The sequence below is a fragment of the Cotesia typhae genome, unplaced genomic scaffold (assembly GCF_013202065.1).
Source record: "Cotesia typhae breed Kobodo isofemale line unplaced genomic scaffold, CoteBio_Ctyphae scaffold_45, whole genome shotgun sequence".
Taxonomy (NCBI): domain Eukaryota; kingdom Metazoa; phylum Arthropoda; class Insecta; order Hymenoptera; family Braconidae; genus Cotesia; species Cotesia typhae.
In genome coordinates, this window is record NW_027423777.1 from 1426182 (window position 1) to 1450000 (window position 23819).

At 28.3% G+C, this 23819-nt stretch overlaps 2 protein-coding genes and 3 non-coding genes across 5 annotated transcripts; 2 read left to right on the top strand and 3 right to left on the bottom strand.

The window, feature by feature from the left end:
* Nucleotides 1-3426: 3426 nt before the first annotated feature.
* Nucleotides 3427-6378, bottom strand: LOC141536907 (juvenile hormone esterase-like). Its single transcript, XM_074257698.1, is given in 9 exon segments — nt 3427-3647; nt 3718-3862; nt 4490-4807; nt 4989-5146; nt 5276-5459; nt 5542-5727; nt 5795-5836; nt 5839-6082; nt 6166-6378. Coding segments are annotated over 9 exon segments (1650 nt in total). The 3' UTR covers nt 3427-3487.
* A 1659-nt stretch (nt 6379-8037) lies between these two features.
* Nucleotides 8038-13506, bottom strand: LOC141536908 (juvenile hormone esterase-like). Its single transcript, XM_074257700.1, has 7 exons — nt 13260-13506; nt 13007-13192; nt 12733-12935; nt 11326-11482; nt 10891-11202; nt 8341-8485; nt 8038-8243 (listed from the first exon to the last, which is right to left on the bottom strand). The coding sequence occupies exons 1-7, from the start codon at nt 13489-13491 to the stop codon at nt 8084-8086; spliced, it is 1395 nt and encodes a 464-aa protein (XP_074113801.1). The 5' UTR covers nt 13492-13506; the 3' UTR covers nt 8038-8083.
* A 6652-nt stretch (nt 13507-20158) lies between these two features.
* On the top strand, nt 20159-20281 carry LOC141537039 (5S ribosomal RNA). The gene has a single exon (XR_012480831.1). It is a non-coding gene; the product is annotated as a 5S ribosomal RNA (ribosomal RNA).
* A 1711-nt stretch (nt 20282-21992) lies between these two features.
* LOC141537052 (5S ribosomal RNA) lies at nt 21993-22115 on the bottom strand. The gene has a single exon (XR_012480843.1). It is a non-coding gene; the product is annotated as a 5S ribosomal RNA (ribosomal RNA).
* Nucleotides 22116-22827: 712 nt separating this feature from the next.
* Nucleotides 22828-22950, top strand: LOC141537047 (5S ribosomal RNA). Its single transcript, XR_012480839.1, has one exon. It is a non-coding gene; the product is annotated as a 5S ribosomal RNA (ribosomal RNA).
* Nucleotides 22951-23819: the final 869 nt, after the last annotated feature.

The window sequence follows — 23819 nt, forward strand, 5'->3', positions numbered from 1 at the left end:
CAAAAAAAAAGTAATTAGCTGACTATAATAAATTACCGCTATATTTTCAAGCGGGGAAAAAATATAATGTTATTTCCTACTTATAAAAGTATTTTAATTGTTTTTTTATATCCGGTATTTTATTATTCCTTCGAGATTACGAAATGTTAAATTTTTTAAAAGTAATGCAAGGGGCTTATTTATGGCTCTAATTTATTTTTAGACTGCCATTAAAAGGCATATAAAAAGATAAAACAGTCAGTATGTACTTATCATTGCCTTTTTAATATGTTTCATTACCTGCATTAACACATTTTATAAATTTTATTATTTTTATACTATAAATACATTTTTAAATTGAAACATATATTACCGGGCGACGTACTTTGAAACTTTTTTTATTTATTTATTAAGATTCTTTTGAAACGTTTCCCTTAATTAATTTTCTAATGGAAGATAGTTTTTTTCTTGTAAAAATTTAATAAATAATGTCATACATAGTGAAATTTCATATTTCCGAGCTAGTCTTACAACAAGGTTTGACTGTACATGCAACTATCATTATTATGCTGCATTAGGGTGTGCCAAAATGTAACTTCCGTGAGAAATCTTTTAAAATTAAAATTTTGAGTTCCGCTTTTAACGGCAGCTGTGTTTAAGCATTTTCTGAGATATTTCGGGGTGAGACGATAAATTTGATTTTCATAGAATTTTTTAACAAAAGCTTAGTTTGGGCACTTCCGCTGAAAATTCAAAATTTGACCGGAAGTATCCAATCGAATCTCCTGTTAAGGGGTTAGGGGTACTCAGAGGCCTGAAAAAATGATGATTTTCAATAATTTTTTAATCGTAGTTAATTACTTTATTTGACAAAAATAAAAACATAGCTTTATTAGAACACGTTGCGATTTGACTTCACGAAAATTTCAAAAAAAAAAATTAATAATTCAAAAAGTTATCGCTGTTTTTGTAGAGCCCGTTCCTCCCGAAGTCCTTTGCGGTGATCATCATAAGTCCTTGGAGATTCATCTAAAATCAATCGGACAAGAAAAATTAGTTTTATTAATAGATAATCTTGTGCCTGATCGAAGCTTTTTTTTTTTTTTCGAAATTAACAAAATGGCGGCTTCAGGAAATTTTTTTCAAATTTTCGAGAAAAAAACCGACAGTTTATTGTTAAAAAAAAATCGAAATTTTTGAAAAAAAAAAATCCTTCGATCAGGCACGAGTTTTTAATGTTTTTCAAAAGTACAATAAATTTTATTGAAATCTACCGAGCAGTTTTTAAGTTACAGTGATCACCAGTTCAGAAAACATAGTTTTGAGAAAAACGCATTTAAAGTTTTGCTATGGATTTATGTCGAATTATAAGAATTATTTAATAACTTACACTGAGTCATCTATTCCTGGACCATATAATAGCTCTACAGCCGTCATAGCAGCTTCCAAAATATCGATTTGCTGGTGCCTACGTTGCAATCGACCTTCTCGGGTGTTATCACTAGCGTGCTTATCTGCTACTTTCATACGTGCAGCATCCATTCTTTCTGCATACCGATGAGAATTAGGCCCACAATTAAGTCCTAGTGTATTCATCAAGACTAATAATGAATTTATACCCTCATTAAATATACACATAGCAACGTATGCAGCTATTTGTACGATAGTATAACTAGTATTTACCGTTTTTGGGCATATTTTCCATACTAGTTGGTTAAAGCTTTCATTATTATTCTGATTGAATCCACCTACACATCTTGAAAGTAAATTTTCATTACTAAGATCTTCGTATATAGGCTTGATAGCTTTTAAAACATCAAAAGGTAAGGGAGAATAATCGTGAGAATAGGTATCAAGTTCTCCTCTTGCTTCAGCGCGCTGGTAAGAGCACCAAGATTCTTCGCCTTTTGGACACATATCATGATTCGGTTTTTCATCACTCGAGCCGTAGTGATAAAAGGTTGCCATTATAGCAGATTTGTTATAGTTGGCATACTTAACTCCATATTAATTTTTTCAGAACTCCGAAGTTCTCTTGAAACCTTTCTAAAATCACGTCCCATGGTTAATAATTTATTTCACTTGAGAAATAATTTATCACAAAACTATCGACTGATCAGTGCAACGACTACAGGTATACTGGCAACCAAAAATTATTTTTCAGTTCTTGTACTTCCTACAAATTGTGAATATATGTAGAAGGATTTATATATATATATATAATTATACATACATTAAAATGGGGAGATATTCATGACAATGAAACCCGAAAGGTCGGTTGCTTGCAGCTGTTTCTAGCTACCTGCTCTCGAATGCCACGTAGCACCCGAGTGTCCTTTGGTCATTGTTAAATAACTCGAAAAGAATCTGTCGGATTCACTTCAAATTTTCACACAATATTTTTAAAATATTATACTTTAAGAAAATGCAAAAAAAAATCGATTTTTTGAAAATTCTGACTACCCCTAACCCCTTAAAAATTCTATGAAAATCAAATAAATCCTCTCTTCTTATATAAACCCCGAAATATCTCAGAAAATGCATAAACACAGCTGCTGTTAAAAGAGGAACTTAAAATTTTAATTTTAGAAGGTTTCTCACGGAAGTTACATTTTGGCACACCCTAATGAGGCATTGAATCATTTTTGAGAAGGAGTGTTTTAAAGAAAATCATTATTTTAGCAAATTTTTTTTTTTATTTTTTATAGCTACTTTGTTATGATAAAAAAAGTATAAACTTATTTATTAACTTCTTATAGGTTTCTTCAAATGCAAAAATAAATAATAACTTACCCGTGTAAAAAAAAATCGTCTTAAAATTGTCGTTTGTTTAAGATCTTAAACGTGACACAAACGAAGATTATTTTAAGACTTTTTTAAGACGCTAAAAAAAATTCCGAGAGCAGAATTTTTAAATTTGGTTCTCGAATTTGTTATGAAAATAAGACGATATCACAGCGACAGCTCCGGAAAATTATTACAGAGTCTTAAAATAGTCTTAAAATAATCTAAAAGTCGTCTTGAAAAAATCTTAAAATAGCTTTAAAAAAATCTTAAAATTGTCTCAAAAAAATCTTAAAATAGTCTTAAAAAAGTTTTAAAAAAATGTTTCAAGATTATTTTAAGATGAGCTAACAGCGACAGAGCCCCGGAACATTAAAACGAAGCGTTTTAAAAAAGTCTTAAAATTATCCGATAATAAGTTTTCAACAATTTCAAATTCAATTTAAAAAGAGCGTACTCAAAAATGTAGCGTTTAGAAAGTTGTAAATCGTCTAAAAATTAATTTTCATAACAAATTCGAGAACCAAATTTCAAAAATCTGCTCTTAGAATTTTTTTTTAGCGTCTCAAAAAAGTCTTGATTTATGTCACGTTTAAGATCTTAAACAAACGACAATTTTTTTTACACAGGCATTGATTAAACTTTGTTTTAAAAGCTAATAACTAATACTTATTCGATTTAAAAAATCTTTCGAGAATATGAAATAAACTCCCAGTAAAATTAATCAGTTTTTCTTTTGAGCAAATTCTTCTAACTGGTGCAAAATATCCGACACTCTGATTGTACTAAGATCTTCGGATATTTTCAGACAATTGTAGTCACTTGAATTATCTACGGGTTTCCATTCAACAGAAATTAACTCCAAAGTTTCTGCGTTTGGATTTCTGTAACAAAATAATCGACGATTTCAATAAATAAGGTGTTTTAAATTCATCACAATTCTGATTAAATTACCCAGTTTTTGCAAAGTTAGTCCACAACTCAATGAATCTTTGATGAATGATCTGCTCAGTAGGGTAGGAAGCAGGTTTTGCGATTCCTTTTTTCTCCAATATTTTAGCATTAAAAAGATAAAAAGTGTCTTCAAGAAGAGCCGTGCCTAATTAAAAATTTGTCGTATTATTAATTATCAATTGCATAAATTGATACATTTAAAGGGTTTCACAATAATTGATCCTACGACAAAATATCCCCGATAAAATTTCCCCATGACAAAACACCCCCGACAATTGATACCAAAATGACAGAATTTATTAATAAAACTATAAATAACACACATAACATTAAAAGATAGATAATCGATACATAGTTTCATATTTTACCGACGTATTTCATACAAACATTAATACTGAGCGGGTAAATACAAAAGTACCATGGCAACAGATCCCAGGAATTCAGAAAATTAATTATTAGTTAATTAAGCAAGTAAAATAACATTAACATTAACACTAATATTAACGTTAACGTTTTTATGTGTGTTAATTCAATATTAGACCAACGCAAACGCGGGTAATCGTTTTGCGCCCTTTTAACATGGTTTTTGTGTGTGTTTATTCGATATTAGACCATCATATACGCTTTTAACCGTGTTGTACCCTTTAATAATTTTTTTTTTCAATTTTCGAAAACTATAACGAATTCGAAGGATGACTTGTCGGGGATATTTTTTTTTGGGATATTTTGTCGGGGATCAATAAGCCTGATACCATTTAAAGAATATACATGCCTTCTAAATCAGTATCGAGAAGCTTCTGAACGATTGAAGTTTCTTTGGAGTAGTGATCAAATTTATATAAATAGGTCGGTATATCAGCTATTGAAGACTGCATTTTAAGAGTGTCGTGAATATTAATTATGAATCGATCTGCGCTTACTAAATCAACGAATTGTTTAATATTATCGCGCTCAATTTCTTTATCACCCATGAAAAATCGCTTAACGTTACTCGCAGAAACATTTCTTTCTTGCAAAAACTGTTTTGAGTTGGATTGTAACAACCTTTCTTCATCAGCTTCTATTTCTAGGATATCATCATCTTTTAGATCTAAAATAAAGATTATGTTTATTAGACAAAACAATCAGCTGACATAAGTACACTTGGCATGATACACTACCGTGTCTTTACAAAAAATTTAATCAAAAAATCTTAATTTAATTTCTAGCTCAAAGTTGGTTTAGTTTTAAATTCAATAATTAAAATGTTTTTTAAATAGTTTTTTAAGTACCTGCAAGTAATGTTATCGCTGGTTCACTGTTATAACCAATAATATGAGGCACTTTAATCCCAGACTTGACAGCCTCGAGGATTGATACATTCAAAAATGGATTTTTCGATTTGGAATCTACGGACGGTAGAAATCGGTTTTTTTTTAAAGTATTTATTCTATAAAATAAAGAACGATTACAAGCAATAAAACATCCATAAAATTAAAAGAAGTAAATGTAAAAATTTATGCAATCAATTTCATGTAATTTTATGATCCCAAATCTTACCTTTTGATTAACTAATGACTGTACTGCATTGATTAAACGCTGAGCATCGACATTTTGTAAATATTCGATAAGATCTTTAGAATCTGTTATGTTGTTTCCCAATTCATCAGCAACTTTCTCAGCTTCTTCTTTCATCGAGCCCGATGTCCTTGCCCACGGATTTGTTGCTACTCCGTTCTGTAGAATAACTCTTTGGAATAATCCTAATGACCGATTAAAATTTAAGTAATTAAAATTCAGTCTATAAATCTAATATTAATATATTCAAACTCAAATTATTAAAACCTTGAGCCAGAGGAGATAGAGTTAGATAATGGACTGAGGAACTTCCTGCACTTTCTCCAAAAATCGTAACATTTTTCGGATTCCCACCGAATTTCGCAATATTCTGTTGTACCCATTTCAATGCCATCACTTGATCTTTCAATCCCTGATTCCCCGGCGATTCTTCGCTATCCATGTTGAGAAAACCTGAAATTCCTTTCGTTTAATAAAATGTCAAATTTCAATAAAATATAAAGGACATTTGTAATTTTACCGAATATGCCAAGACGGTAATTGATTGTAACTAAAACAATTTTTTCTGAACAATATAGTCCGCTCCAAATCTATCATCGTTCTCTGAACCATAGGCAAAAGCACCGCCGTGAATCCACACCATGACGGATTTCGGGTCGATTAAATTCAGATCGGTTGTAAAGATATTCAGATAAAGACAATCGTCATTGCCTATCACTTCTTGTGTGAAGAAATTTTTCTGAGCGCATACATTACCCAATTTTTTAGCGTCCTTCACACTTGACCACGCTTCTACAGGTTCTGGATCCTTTCGCCAATATTTTAATTGTTAATATAATTTATAATTAAGATCATACAATTTTAATTAATCGTAAAGAAGAAATAAAATACCTTAAATCTCAATTTTCCAACCGGAGGCTTCGCATATGGGATTCCACGGAATGCATAGTAATAACTGCTTCCATCAACATTTTTTATTCTTATTCCTTGCATTCTACCTTGCTGGACTTTTACAGTAGGCTTATTTAATTTACTTTTGATAAAAAAATTACCTGACATTACTGTTTGTAAAACAGCACTGATTAAAATCGTCAAGTATATCATTTTGAACTCAGGCTTCATTATTCCGTATATTATTCAACAATCTGTAAGAAATATTTAAGGAGTTGAGTTTCAAAGGGGTATCTTTTCATTTTTGATTAATCAAGACAAAAAACGGGTTTATCTCTAATTATAAATATTTTTATTGAACTTTTTTAATTTAGCTATGAAGTGCTATCGGTTATGAAGCTACAATTCTATTTTCATTTAGAAATCTTTATCATTTTCCAAGTAATTAATATTTGAAAGTTTAAAAAACTGCTCTTTTTAAATGTGAAAAGATACCCTTTTGAAAATCAGCTCCTCATTTGTTAAATTTTGTTTTTCAATCAATGAGCGGCCTACAAAACTCCGAACTGTAAAAATGCCTTTTAGACTTCGTTTTAACAATTACATTTTTTACTTAAGATTAATCAAAAATAGAATATTGAAAAAAAAAAAAAATTTCACAAATTTCTATTTTTTAATTAAAAAAAGAAAATTGGAAGAAACTTGTTTTGCTTGTGTTCATGCGTACAATACAGAAAAAATAACTATCGAAATCGCTAAACTCATCTGGACACCTTTTAAAAACAATTTTCGGTCGACATAAAATTTATCTTAAAACTCATTGAAAAATTTATTTCCGTAAATTATCGTAAATTCGTCGAAAAATAAAATGATTAAAAAAAAATATATTTCAAAACGTTATTCTTCAAATTTGTCATGCCTAAGTAACCAAATTATCATGAAATTAAACAAATATCTAAAAATTTAATATTTAATAAAATTTACCTGTTAAAAGAAGACACTTTCAGTTGAAATCTACTAAATATAAAAACTATTACAACCGATCTGACTTTGTTAAGACAAAAACCCCTATGAGTTAGATTAACGTGGTTTCAATTCACAGTTTGAACTATCAAAATTATTTTTAATGATTCCCTTATAAACTCTACGCTGGAATAACACTTTCCTCTTCTTTACTGACCCTCCTTCTCGCCTAATTTATTAAAAAGTGGGAGCGTTTTATGATTAAAAAGTCATAACCGCTAAAAGGAATTTTGAAACAAATAGCTCATAAAAATGGGTATAATCGGTATCTTATTACTTATTCCTTATTACTTATTACGTATATCATTGTACCCGAATTTTTTTTATAAATTTGATCTAGGAGTATTGACCATCCCCTCTCTCAGAGAAGTTGCGTCTTCTACTTCGTCTTTACCTTCTCTTATCTCTTATATTTCAATACAATCATATTTTATTCTAAAATATTGAAGATCCAGAAGTCTATAAATTAGAAATTTTAATATTATCTGTATAATAACCAGATTTGCTTGCACCACATGCAATCAATCATTTATACGGTGTCATCATATAAGTGAATGCTGTATAAATACACCAAATATTTGAATAAGGACAAATGTCATAATAAGTTATATTTTTATGTTTTATATCAGACATCAAGTTCACTTCGATGCTAAGATTTACCTTTAACATTGAATGATTTACAATCCTCATTAAATCATAGTATAATTAATTTATTTTATTTCGTTCACCTGAATGTTGTTAGGTGTCAAGTTTTGATCAATTTAATAAACCTTAAATTAATGTAAAAAAATAATTTTAAAATACAAAGAATGAAAAATGATTTTTTAATAATAAATTTCTTGTAATAGAAGCTATCAATTATACTCAATCTAAATAAATTTGTCTTCATTTTTAATCATTCGTCATGTCGAGCGATTGTTTCTAATTGACGCAAGATGTTTGATTCTTTTATCATAGTAAGATTATCAGAAATTTTCAGACAGTTGAATTCAATTGAATTATCCACCGGCTTCCAATCAACAGAAATTATTTCTGATTTTGGCAAGTTTGGATTCCTGCAAATCACAGTGTTGTCAATTAACGGGCAGTTATTATTTAATTAATTGATTGATTGGTATTTATAACGACAAATAAATAGTAGAAAATAATTACCCCGTTTTAGCAAAATTTGTCCAGAGTGTCAACATTCTTTGTTGAATGATCCTCCCAGACGGATAAGAAATCGGTAGGTCAATACCAAGGTTCAAAAAAAACTTACAATGAAAAAGATAAGGTATTTCTTCAGCATGAGCTGTGCCTGATAAACACAATCAATTAAAATTTTCTTTACATGTACCCGAGTCGAAATTTTAATAGTAGATTCAACGTATTGAACGTTAAAATCGTAATTTGAACGTAATGGACATTAAAAACGTATGTTAAACGTACCCAACGTATTATAAATGTGAAGAGAACTAATAATTGGTGAAAATGATAAGATTAAAACTGCTCAAATAACTACACATTTTTAATTTTCTTAGCGGGAAGTTAAAAATTGTAATTTTTTTTTTTTTTGCAAAAATCCAGTGGTACAAAATTTTATAACATTGTATAAAAAGTTATCATTTTATTTATAGATTTATGAGGCCATTTTTGGTTTAAAGTATGAATGATATTTCATAAAATTATACATAATTTTGGAAACCATTCCGAGGGTAAAAAATTTCAATAAAGCATTTCCATCAAAAAAATGGTAAATTTAAGCTAAGAAATGTAAAATCTCCCTAACAAAACTGTAAAAATTTTTTTTTGTCTATTTACGTTTTAAGGGGTTAGGGGTAGTCAGAATTTTCAAAAAATCGATTTTTTTTGCATTTTCTTAAAGTATAATATTTTAAAAATATTGTGTGAAAATTTGAAGTGAATCCGACAGATTCTTTTCGAGTTATTTAACAATGACCAAAGGACACTCGGGTGCTACGTGGCATTCGAGAGCAGGTAGCTAGAAACAGCTGCAAGCAACCGACCTTTCGGGTTTCATTGTCATGAATATCTCCCCATTTTAATGTATGTATAATTATATATATATAAATCCTTCTACATATATTCACAATTTGTAGGAAGTACAAGAACTGAAAAATAATTTTTGGTTGCCAGTATACCTGTAGTCGTTGCAGTGATCAGTCGATAGTTTTGTGATAAATTATTTCTCAAGTGAATTAAATTATTAACCATGGGACGTGATTCTAGAAAGGTTTCAAGAGAACTTCGGAGTTCTGAAAAAATTAATATGGAGTTAAGTATGCCAACTATAACAAATCTGCTATAATGGCAACCTTTTATCACTACGGCTCGAGTGATGAAAAACCGAATCATGATATGTGTCCAAAAGGCGAAGAATCTTGGTGCTCTTACCAGCGCGCTGAAACAAGAGGAGAGCTTGATACCTATTCTCACGATTATTCTCCCTAACCTTTTGACGTTTTAAAAGCTATCAAGCCTATATACGAAGATCTTAGTAATGAAAATTTACTTTCAAGATGTGTAGGTGGATTCAATCAGAATAATAATGAAAGCTTTAACCAACTAGTATGGAAAATATGCCCAAAAACGGTAAATACTAGTTATACTATCGTACAAATAGCTGCATACGTTGCTATGTGTATATTTAATGAGGGTATAAATTCATTATTAGTCTTGATGAATACACTAGGACTTAATTGTGGGCCTAATTCTCATCGGTATGCAGAAAGAATGGATGCTGCACGTATGAAAGTAGCAGATAAGCACGCTAGTGATAACACCCGAGAAGGTCGATTGCAACGTAGGCACCAGCAAATCGATATTTTGGAAGCTGCTATGACGGCTGAAGAGCTATTATATGGTCCAGGAATAGATGACTCAGTGTAAGTTATTAAATAATTCTTATAATTCGACATAAATCCATAGCAAAACTTTAAATGCGTTTTTCTCAAAACTATGTTTTCTGAACTGGTGATCACTGTAACTTAAAAACTGCTCGGTAGATTTCAATAAAATTTATTGTACTTTTGAAAAACATTAAAAACTCGTGCCTGATCGAAGGATTTTTTTTTCAAAAATTTCGATTTTTTTAACAATAAACTGTCGGTTTTTTTTCTCGAAAATTTGAAAAAATTTCCTGAAGCCGCCATTTTGTTAATTTCGAAAAAAAAAAAAAAGCTTCGATCCGGCACAAGATTATCTATTAATAAAACTAATTTTTCTTGTCCGATTGATTTTAGATGAATCTCCAAGGACTTATGATGATCACCGCAAAGGACTTCGGGAGGAACGGGCTCTACAAAAACAGCGATAACTTTTTGAATTATTAATTTTTTTTTTTGAAATTTTCGTGAAGTCAAATCGCAACGTGTTCTAATAAAGCTATGTTTTTATTTTTGTCAAATAAAGTAATTAACTACGATTAAAAAATTATTGAAAATCATCATTTTTTCAGGCCTCTGAGTACCCCTAACCCCTTAAGCATGTGTAGTTATTTAAGTAGTTTTAATATTACTTATTTTCACCCATTATTTTTTTTTTTTTTTTTTTCACATTTATAATACGTTGGATATGTTCAATACGTTGATCTTACGTTTTCAAGGTCTAATACGCTCAACCTACGATTTGAACGTTTAATACGTTGAATCTACGATTTAAATTTCGACTCGGGTACAATTGAAAATATTTTAACAAAACTACCTTCTAAATCGGATTTGAAAAATTTTTGCACCATCGAAGTTTCTTTTGAATAATGATCAAATTTGTATAAATATACTGGTGTATCAGGTGCTTCTGTAGTTTGAATTTCGAGAAATTCATCGACGTACACTGTCTGAAAATATACTTGAAGTAACTGTATTATTGGCGCGGCGTTTTCTCGGTTGATTTTTTTACCGCCCATAATAAATTTTTTCAAATCACCAACAGACACACCACGATCTTGTAAGAATTTTTTGCCGTTTGAAAATATTAATTGCATATCTATTAATTGATAATCGTCATCTTCAGCCTCTGAAATGATGTATAGTTATTATTATGATTATTAACAAACCAATAACGTATAAAAATTGAATAAAAAAAATGTTTCTTCTCAGAAATCTATTTCAAAAAATCTTAAAAATAAAATTCATGCACCTGCTAACAAAAAAATGGCCTCTTCGGTGTTGAAACCAACAATAGTGGGTACTTTAATACCCTGTTTCGCTACATCGCTGATTGGAGTGAGTAAAATCGGATTTTTCGATTTCGAATCTATGGATGGCACAAATGGTTTCTCAGGAGTATAATATTTCTATCAAATAAATGTATCATTAAAAGATTTTTAATTTTTGGGTCACAATATCAAAATCATCATCGCTTCTATACTACTGCTAAAATTTGCATGGAAAAAACTACTCCGTAAAATTTACAGAACTTAATATATTATTTTTACGTGGTGAAATCTGTGAATTTTAGATATCAAGTGTATAATTATATAAAAACTTCTCTGTAATTATGAAAAAATTTTTTCTGTAACAATTACTGAAAATTTATCTTAATGATCATGTCTTCACAGATAAAGTGTAATAAATTATGTTCAATTGTACAAATTACAAAATCATATTAGATTAAAGTATTTTTTCAAAGTTTAGATTTACAAACAATATATATATTCATTATTTTTTAATTTCAGTAGCAAAAGATAATGATAATGAAGCCGGCATCGGAGTAGTGCCTAGCTAAATAAATATTTTAGTTACTTCTTTAATCAAATACACATTCTCTTTAAATAAAATGAGTAGAAGAGTCATTATTTTTACCAGCGTTATAACTTTTCTTTTTTTTTTTTTTTTGAGGCTAATAATTAATTGTGATTAAAAAAAATGATACGCCCTTTAGGCTTCATAATTTTTTTGTCGTAAAGACAAAGGGCGTATACAAAGAAAATTTTTATTCAGTTTTCTTACAGATCTAAGGGGACATCCATTAATTACGTGAGCTCAAAATGGGGGGGGGGGGTCCAATGAAATCTCACCAAATCTCATCTAAACCAAGGGTGGGATAATCGAAAATCTCACCTCAACTTCAAAAAATATAAAATATTACAGACATTAAAAAAAAAATTATTTTGAGTGTTTATTTTGCCCGCTAAAATAAATTTGATGTCTATGTTTTTTTTGCTTTGAATTTTATTTAATTTAAATAAATTAACTATAGTATACTTGAATGGTTTATTATTCTCCCGAATAATAAAAATAATTTTCATTTAAAATATTTTTAGCGTCAATCTCACGTAAGGGGAGGGGAAGTCTAGACAAATCTCACTAAATCTCACCTAAGGGGGGGAGGAGTCTAAACTGATCGAAAAATAGCTCACGTAATTAATGGATGTCCCCTAAATGTCATAAACATTTTTAGGATAGTTGGAGTGAAAAAAAATTTTTTTATACACCCTTTTGGCATTAGTAATGCGATATAGTCTATACATTTTTCAGATTATTTTTTGTAAATTTTACAGTCATTTTTTTCGTGCAAGGCCAAAATCAGGTTTATAAAATTTACCTGTGGATTAAAAGTTTTGTGTATAGTGTCAGCCAATTTAACTGCATCTACACTTTGTAGAAACTTTATTAGTTCTTTGGTATCAGTAGCGTTGCTTCCTAAAGTCCTAGCTATTCTAGCTGCTGCATACGTCATAGGTTGTGATGGACTTGCCCACGGAACAGTCGCAAATCCACTCTGCAGTATTACTCTGTGAAATAACTCTATAAAATAACGATAATTTAAATATTTAAATTATTCCAGCAAAAGTATAAGTGTGTTGTTATACAAGAACCTTGAGCTGCTGGAACAAAACTCAAGAAATGAACAGATGCAGCGCCTGCACTCTGTCCAAAAAGCGTAATACGATTTGGATCCCCACCAAATTTCGCAATATTATTTTTAACCCATTTTAAAGCCATAATCTGATCTTTCAGACCTTGGTTACCCGGTACTTCTTCATCATCCAAATTAAGAAAACCTACGATTAATTTATGATTTTTAATTAAAAAGTTCTTCCAAATGGTTCTTTGATTGGCAGTTCTTACCAAAAATACCAAGACGGTAGTTCAATGTTACTAGTACAATATTCTTCTTAATAAGAAAATCGGGTCCATATAAAAAATCGTTATTAGAACCCCAGAAAAAACCTCCACCATGAAATGAAACCATTGTTGCACGTGGCTCTTCAGGAGTGAGATCTGTAGTGTACACATTCAGATGAAGACAGTCATCACTACCCTCTAAGTGTTTCAATCCCCAGTGAAATTGAGCACACATATTGCCGAAGAATTGGGCATCTCTTATACCAGACCACGGTTCGACTGGCACAGGTTCCTTTACAAAATACAAGTAATTAGCATGGAGTTCCTCCTGAACTGTAAGTGAAACAGAGATGACTAAAAACCGCGAAACCAAAGATTTATTCCTTTAATAGAATAATACACGACGAAAAAAACATAGGGATTTTTCCTATTTTTGAATAGGAAAAATTCCTATGTTTACATAGAAATTTTTCCAATGTTAACATGGGAATTTATTCTTTGTTAACATGATAGAAATATCCACGTGACATAGGAAAAATTCATTTATCACTAAAATTTATGTAACTTAATTTAATAATTACAAATTTACATAACAATTTTTTCATTTAATCAATTTCAGACAATTTAAAAGTAAAACAGTGATATACAGTGATATAAAGTCGGTTTGTGATAAAAAAATTTGAAGAAATTTTTTTCAAATTTTGCTTTACATTTCGAAAAAATTAAAAATCCAGCAGATTACGGACGGTGTGGCTTAAATTGCCATAACTTTTTCAAAAATTGACTTATCGGGACGTTTTTTTTTTTTTCAAAATGTTTTTTATTAAATGTTCTTTTTGGGAAAAAATAGAAAAAAATTATTCAAACCTATCTTCATCGTTATTTTTTAGATTTTCCGAAAAAACTCCGAATTTCTTGATGATAAACATTTTTAATTTATTTTTTCTTTCTTTCATATGAAACTTTGAGATTTTCTACAAATATCCTGAAAATTTTACAATGGTGTTTTTTCAATTTCTATTCTTTTTTAATTGAAAAAACAAATTTTTTTTATGTTATAAATGAATTTTCCTATGTCACATGGATATTTCTATCATGTTAATAAAGAAAAAATTTCCATGTTACCATTGGAAAAATTCTTATGTTAATATTGAAAAAATTCCTATGTCAATATAGAAAAAATTCCTATATCAGTATATGAATTGTTCCTATGCAAAAATAGGAAAAATCCCTATGTTTTTTTCGCCATGCACCTTATACTTTTTGGCATCTTTGATCGATTTGTTTTAAAGAAGCAACGAAAAAATATAAGGTACCCACGAGTAATAAGGCCTAAGCGATAGAAATGTTATTTAAAATAACCGCTTCCGCTAATGACTTCTCTGGTAGAAGCGTCTAGCATAGAAATGTCGCTGCAAGTTTATAGAGTCCCGATACAACGTTCCTTGTCTTCTATATTTCATCATCTGTCATATGCTAAAGTAGCGCAGAAGAATTCCTAAAAAACGATTTGAGTAAATGGTCAACATTTTTTATAATTTTATACTTAATAATTTGAAATCATTGTTCTAATTTTTATCAACATCTTAAAAAGTATTGTTGCTCAATTTAAGTGATGACTGATCTCTAATACCAATTTTATCAAGTATAGTATAACTATTTCCAGTATGTTTAATTCGCAGGCCTTATTACCCCACCGTAGTAAAATAAGGCCTATTCGCAAGGTTTTTGAAAAAATTTAATTTTGTGCTTGTTTATGGTGAAAATTACCATTACACCATTATATTTTATGGCTAATGTATTAATTTAAAAATTAATGACACATTGCAATAATTAAATGCAATATTTTCGATTTTTTTCAAAATCTCCCTTAGCTAGGCCTTATTACTCGTCGGTACCTCAATGAAAATGTACAATACCTTGAATCTTAATTCTCCAACTGGTGGTTTAGCAAATGGAATGCCGCGAAATGTATAGAAATAATCGGTTCCATTATAATTTTTTTCTTGAACACCGCGCAATTTACCATCTTGAACTTCAACGATGGGTCTATCTTTGTTCAAACTTTCAAGGAAATCATCACTGGATAGTACTGTTTTTAAAACAATGCTAATTAAGACCACAAATAATACAAAATTTATAGAAGAGTTCATTACGTTATAACGTGACTTGACCGTCTTTGAAATGGAACATACCGAGGAATTAATTCACTGAAATCGTTCGCACACGGGCATAAAATATCTCGAATTAAAACAATATTGTTTAATTCTGCTAATTTAAGTTCAATAATTAAGTTATTTTGAATATTTGCATTAAATCAATACAGCTTTACCAATCGAAAAAATTTTTAATCATTATTACTTAATGTTTACTTAAGTTAATATAAACGTATACTTGTTCAATATTATTTGACAGAGTTTAAAGATCTTGTTAAATTAAAATAATAATAAACAAAATTTAGTTAATAAAAAAAAAAAAAAATTATGGAATAAATAATTTTAGCTTACCAAAAATTAAGAATACTACAATTCAAATTTGTGCGCGCCTTGACTATATAGTTTGCATATATTTTCATGCTTATGATCTACAGATTCGGTAGAATCTGGCGCCAAGTTCCGTTCAAAAATCCCGTTGCAAACGGAGCGCCAGACTACCGAATGTATTTACAGTAAGCAGAACGGTTTTTTGAGGTTGTATATTTTATTTTTAATTATACGGTACTTTTTTTCACTAATTTGTATATTATAACAGTGAGTCATAATTAATTTTATTAATTTTACCGTATTAATTAATTTATATTCACTTATAACAATTTATTTACTTGAATTTACTTGAAATTATTAAATTTTATTAGCACGTACTATAGTTCGCTCACGAATTTAGATCCTGACTTTTTTTCGATGGAGAAATGTCACCGCCACAGACTAGATAAAATAAAAATGTGTAGTAATCTTCCGATAGATACGCAACTACACTGAAAAAAGTTAATTCACAGCTTGCATCGACAACCACCAGAGTGCGCTGGAATTATTATTTTTACATGTACTGTAAATGTAACGGAATAGCTCACTGAAGTTAGCACCCCAAATTTTTTTTTTAATTTTTGATTTTTTTTTTATTACGTCTTTAGCTCTTCGTTTGTTCTTCACTGTTCACTATCAACATTTGTTTGTTCTCCATTTATTTATTTTGAAAATAATTTATTAATTTTGTACTTTTAAGTTAGCCCCCCTATCGCATTTTTTAATATTTGGTTGCAATTTAGGTTATTAAACCTCTATTCTTGATTGTTCATGTATATTTAACATTTGTTTCTACTTCAAATTGTTTAGTTGTTGTTTAATTAACATTTTTCATTAGCTGAATGTATGTATTCTAAATATTTGCACCGCGCATGCGTCAACTTTACGTATATAGACTTTTAGCGCGGTCTTTTGAAAATTATAGTGACAAGCACATTTCATGTGTAAAAAATTAAAAAATCTACAAGTGTAGTTTTTTAGGAATCACTCTTTAATTAATATTATAATTACAAAAAAATTATTAGACGTCAGTCAATATCACTCATTAAGTAAATAAATAAATAACTATTAAATATTTATTTCATTTTAAATTTCTTAAAAAATTTCGAAACAATTGTTAATTAATGCATGTATATTTTTTTTCATATTCATCATTTCTATTTTCATGAATTCTACGAACTATTTAAAAAAAAAACGAAATCCATAACAAGTCACAAAAAATTTTAATACTTTATTAAAATAAAACTTATTATAAAATTTTTAAAAACTACACGTTGCCCTTTTGTCATGTGAACTCTATAATTAAAATTACAAGAATAATACACTTACTCTAATCACTGTGCTCGTCACTATAATTTTGAAAAGTCCGCGCTAAAAGCTTAAACGTAAAGTTGACGCATGCGCAGTGCAAATATTCAGAATACAAATGTTCAGCTAACTAAAAATATTAATTAAACAAAAAATAAACAATTTGAAGTTGGAACAAAGGTTTTTTATACATGAACAAACATAAACAGAAGATTATCGATCCGCATTGCAAATAAAATATTAAAAATTGCGAGAGGGGGACTACATAAAGGCACATTTTTAACAAATTTTTTTTAAATAAATAAATCTAGAACAAACAAATGTTTATAGGGAATAATAAAAAAAGCAAACGACAAACTAACGATATAATGAAAAAAAAATTTTTATTCAATAAAAAAAAAAAACTCTGGGGTGCTAACTTTAGTGAGCTGAGGTATATAATTTCTAGAGAACTGCCATCCTAAATTAATGCAAGCCAGCCGTTCAAGATTTAGGCTATTCCCATTGGATAGTGTTCATATTCTATCATTTTGTGGTTGTTGCCTATAGGTGGCATTGTTATTCAATCAAGTAGGTTTCAAATAATTGTAATCTTTAGGTGAAAAATCCTATAATTATGCGCATTATGCATTGTGTCATTTACTAACAACAATATCTCAGAATAACAATAATGATAATAGTAATTATAAAACTAAAATTAATAATGTCGATAATAATTAATTTATGTTAGAAATAATAGTAACATTAATATCTATCATTATCATTCATTACTACTACTAAAATAATTACTGTTGTTATTAAATTAATGTGTATTGGAATATTGGATCTAAATTAATAATTCTTTGAATTTAATAAAAATTCAAAAATTTTTACTGTATATTCATGAAAAATGTAAAATCTCCATTGATAAGATAGTTAATCGATTGAAACCGAGGAGTTTACACGGGTCAGTCTCGTTAAGTTTTTTAAACCTCCTAGAACAATGAAAAAATCAAAATTTTAATTATTTTATTAGGACTTGATTTTCAAACTTAACGAACAAACAGCCTTTTATGAGACAATGGCTTTGACTGCATTAATTTATTTATTTATGAATTTTTAATTTTGCGCGGGAAAAATTCAAATTTTAAATTAAGAATCTACAAATATTTTATGAGTACAAAATTTCTAGACCAAACTGTCAATAACTTTGTATGCGTATTTTTTTAAACATATTATCCTTATAAAATTTGATTAATTAACGAGACTAAATACATAACAGACTAAACATTGTTTGAGATTTACTATCTTCCGGCAAGCCAACAGTTCAAGATCTGGCGATTGACATTGGACAGTGTACACATTCTATGATTTTGTGGTCTTTGCCTATAGGTGGCATTGTTATTCAATCAAGTGGGTTTCAAATAATTGTAATCTTTAGGCCATAGATATTACAATTATGCGTATGATGCATTGTGTCCTTTATTTACAATAATGTCATAATAACAATAACAATAATAATAATTATAAGAATGAAATTCATGATTTTGGTAACTATAGATTGATGTTAAAAATTATAGTAATTTTAACATTCCTCATTATCATTGTTATGACTAAAATAATTATTGTTATTATTAAGTTAATTTTTAAAATTAACGAACACACAGCCTTTTATACGACGATAGCGTTGCCTGCATGAGTTTATTTATTTATGAATTTTTAATGTTGCGCGGGAAAAGTTCGAACTTTAAATTAAAAATGTAAAAATATTTTATGAGTACAAAATTTCTAGAACAAACTATTAAACTACTTTTTATGCGTATTTTTTTAAACATATTATCCTTATAAAATTTGATTTATCAACGAGACTAAATACATAACAGACTAAATATTGTTTGAGATTTACTATTTTCCGGCAAGCCAGCTGTTCAAGATCTTGCAATTGACATTGGACAGTGTACACATTCTATGATTTTGTGGTCTTTGCCTATAGGTGGCATTGTTATTTAATCGGGTGGGTTTTAAATAATTGTAATCTTTAGGCCATAGGTATTATAATTGTGCGTATGATGCATTGTGTCCTTTATTTACAACAATGTCATAATAACAATAACAATAATAATAATTATAAGAATGAAATTAATTATATTGGTAATGAAAAATTGATGTTAAAAGTATCATTATCATTATTTACTATTACCAAAATAATTATTGTTATTGATAAATTGATGTGTATTAGAGTATAAAATCTAGATTAACAACTTTTTTAATTCAAAAAAATGTTAAACTTTAACTATAAATACATAAAAAATGTAAAATCCCCATTGATAAGCTAGTTAATTGATATAAACCGAGGAGTTTGCACGGATCACTCACTTTAAGTTATTTAATGCTACTAGCTACTATGAAGGAAACAAAATTTCAATTTTCTTGTTAGGATTTGATTTTCAAAATTAACCAAAAAATAACGGTTTATATTACAATAGCTTTACCTGCATTAATTAAATTATTCACATATTTTCTAATTTTGCGCGGGAAAAGTTCAATTTTAAAATTAAGAATGTATTAAGAGGCGAGCAAAAAAGTGCACTTAACAAAAAGATATGAAATCCGAACAAAAACAGTTTCACTGTAAAAAATAGCGCCAAGTCGACGTTCATGAAACTCGTCTCAATAACGTCTGCACTTTACAAAAAAAAAAATAAGACTCATTTCAATAATTTTCATTCTCTACAAAAAAAAGTTAAATACAAAAAAATACCAAGAAACCGTCATAATGTTGAAAAAATTGAAAAAAATTTGTTGAAAATTTAAAAATTAAGAAAAAATTTTTTTACAGTGAAACTGTTTTTGTTCGGATACCATGTACCCCATTCTTTTTGTTACAACAAAAAACATTTTTTCTTATTTACACTATTATTATTAATTTATATTTATTAAAATTTTTTACACTATTTTTATTTTTAATTTATTTTCTATTTTTTAGTTTGGTTTTCTATAAAAAGCATGTTTTTTAATTTTTTAAACTATCATTTTTTTAAATTATCATTCATTTCCAATTAATTTAAGTACAAAGATATTTTATTAATATTTGTCAACGACCATATCATGCTGAGTCAAAACACCAGTTCTCGTCCGATCACTGAAGTTAAGCAGCATTGAGCGTGGTTAGTACTTGGATGGGTGACCGCTTGGGAACACCACGTGTTGTTGGCACACATTTTTTTGTCATTAGAAAACAAAATCCGAACAAAACAGTTCCACTATAAAAAATTGTGCCAAGCTCACGTTGATAAGACGATTAAAAAAATAAAATTCTTTTTGTTTTTCAATTCTAAAAAGTAGTCAATTAAATATTTTACTTTTTAATGATAATAATTTTTTTTTTAATTAATATTTTTTCAAAAATAATAATAATTTTATGAATTAAAATATTTGAACCAAAATATAAATATTGTAGTATCTATTATCCGAACAAAAACAGTTTCACTGTAAAAAAATTGCGCCAAGTCCACGTTCATAAAACTCATCTCAATAACGTTTGCACTTTACAAAAAAAAATAAGACTCAATATAATAATTGTCATTCTCTACAAAAAAAAGTGAAATACAAAAAAATACCAAGAAACTGTCATAATGTTAAAAAAATTGAAAGAAAATTTGTTGAAAATTTAAAAATTAAAAAAAAATTTTTTTATCGTACTTGGCGCGCGTCATTGAGTACCCCAAATTTTTTCAGGATAAATAAACATCCTTTGAATTATTAAAAATTTATAATTAAGTCAACCTATAAAATGCATGAATTTAATTAATCAACTATTATTATTTAATAATAAGTTTTACAAAATTTAGGTAAAATCGACATGTCATACATATGTTATTTGAAATTTTTTAATCTTCCAGACATCATTTATGATTTTACTAAAACGCCCTCTCGTATTTGGTTATGAAAACTACTTCAAAGTGGATACAATTGAGTGCTCTAGAAAAGAAAACATATGGCCGACTAAATTGAGAAAATGCGGTGTGATTGCCAATCAAAATGTGTTAATTACAATTAAACTAAGCAATATCAAGTTTCTTCATTGAAGCTTAATGACAGAGCTGAAAAAAATTGAATCCAAAAATTTTATATAATTTCAGATGATTTCACCACACCACCATATTGATAGTTATGTCCACTAAAAATTTTTAAAAAAATTAAAAAACTGATTTTTTCACTGAAACTGATAATTAATCGAGTAAGCAGTGCTTTTAATGAGTTGAGTATGCTTGACTAATGTAAATTTATAAGTATAAGAATGTATGAAATCATATATTATGTAATTAGAGCTGATCAGCCCGAATATGTATAACTATACATAATTACATAAATTCGAGCAAAATCGTTTTTCTCGGGTTGAAATTCTTCCGAAAAAAATTTGGGGTACTCAATGACGCGCGCCAAGTACGATAAAAAAATTTTTTTAATTTTTAAATTTTCAACAAATTTTCTTTCAATTTTTTAACATTATGACAGTTTCTTGGTATTTTTTTGTATTTCACTTTTTTTTTGTAGAGAATGACAATTATTATATTGAGTCTTATTTTTTTTGTAAAGTGCAAACGTTATTGAGTTGAGTTTTATGAACGTGGACTTGGCGCAATTTTTTTTACAGTGAAACTGTTTTTGTTCGGATAATAGATACTACAATATTTATATTTTGGTTCAAATATTTTAATTCATAAAATTATTATTATTTTTGAAAAATATTAATTAAAAAAAAATTATTATCATTAAAAAGTAAAATATTTAATTGACTACTTTTTAGAATTGAAAAACAAAAAGAATTTTATTTTTTAATCGTCTTATAAACGTGAGCTTGGCACAATTTTTTATAGTGGAACTGTTTTGTTCGGATTTTGTTTTCTAATGACAAAAAAATGTGTGCCAACAACACGTGGTGTTCCCAAGCGGTCTCCCATCCAAGTACTAACCACGCTCAATGCTGCTTAACTTCAGTGATCGGACGAGAACTGGTGTTTTGACTCAGCATGATATGGTCGTTGACAAATATTAATAAAATATCTTTGTACTTAAATTAATTGGAAATGAATGATAATTTAAAAAAATGATAGTTTAAAAAACTAAAAAACATGCTTTTTATAGAAAACCAAACTAAAAAATAGAAAATAAATTAAAAATAAAAATAGTGTAAAAAATTTTAATAAATATAAATTAATAATAATAGTGTAAATAAGAAAAAATGTTTTTTGTTGTAACAAAAAAAATGGGGTACATGGTATCCGAACAAAAACAGTTTCACTGTAAAAAATTGCGCCAAGTCCACGTTCATAAAACTCATCTCAATAACATCTGCACTTTGCAAAAAAATAAGACTCGTTACAATAATTTTCATTCAATACAAAAAAAAGTTAAATACAAAAAAATACCAAGAAACCGTCATAATGTTGAAAAAATTGAAAAAAATTTGTTGAAAATTTAAAAATTAAGAAAAAATTTTTTTACAGTGAAACTGTTTTTGTTCGGATACCATGTACCCCATTCTTTTTGTTACAACAAAAAACATTTTTTCTTATTTACACTATTATTATTAATTTATATTTATTAAAATTTTTTACACTATTTTTATTTTTAATTTATTTTCTATTTTTTAGTTTGGTTTTCTATAAAAAGCATGTTTTTAGTTTTTAAACTATCATTTTTTTAAATTATCATTCATTTCCAATTAATTTAAGTACAAAGATATTTTATTAATATTTGTCAACGACCATATCATGCTGAGTCAAAACACCAGTTCTCGTCCGATCACTGAAGTTAAGCAGCATTGAGCGTGGTTAGTACTTGGATGGGTGACCGCTTGGGAACACCACGTGTTGTTGGCACACATTTTTTTGTCATTAGAAAACAAAATCCGAACAAAACAGTTCCACTATAAAAAATTGTGCCAAGCTCACGTTTATAAGACGATTAAAAAAATAAAATTCTTTTTGTTTTTCAATTCTAAAAAGTAGTCAATTAAATATTTTACTTTTTAATGATAATAATTTTTTTTTAATTAATATTTTTCAAAAATAATAATAATTTTATGAATTAAAATATTTGAACCAAAATATAAATATTGTAGTATCTATTATCCGAACAAAAACAGTTTCACTGTAAAAAAATTGCGCCAAGTCCACGTTCATAAAACTCATCTCAATAACGGTTGCACTTTACAAAAAAATAAGACTCAATATAATAATTGTCATTCTCTACAAAAAAAGTGAAATACAAAAAATACCAAGAAACTGTCATGATGTTAAAAAAATTGAAAGAAAATTTGTTCAAAATTTAAAAATTAAAAATTTTTTATCGTACTTGGCGCGCGTCATTGAGTACCCCAAATTTTTCGGAAGAATTTCAACCCGAGAAAAAACGATTTTGCTCGAATTTATGTAATTATGTATAGTTATACATATTCGGGCTGATCAGCTCTAATTACATAATATATGATTTCATACATTCTTATACTTATAAATTTACATTAGTCAAGCATACTCAACTCATTAAAAGCACTGCTTACTCGATTAATTATCAGTTTCAGTGAGTGAAAAAATCCGTTTTTTAATTTTTTAAAAATTTTTAGTGGGCATAACTATCAATATGGTGGTGTGGTGAAATCATCTGAAATTATATAAAATTTTTGGATTCAATTTTTTCAGCTCTTTCATTAAGCTTCAATGAAGAAACTTGATATTGCTTAGTTTAATTG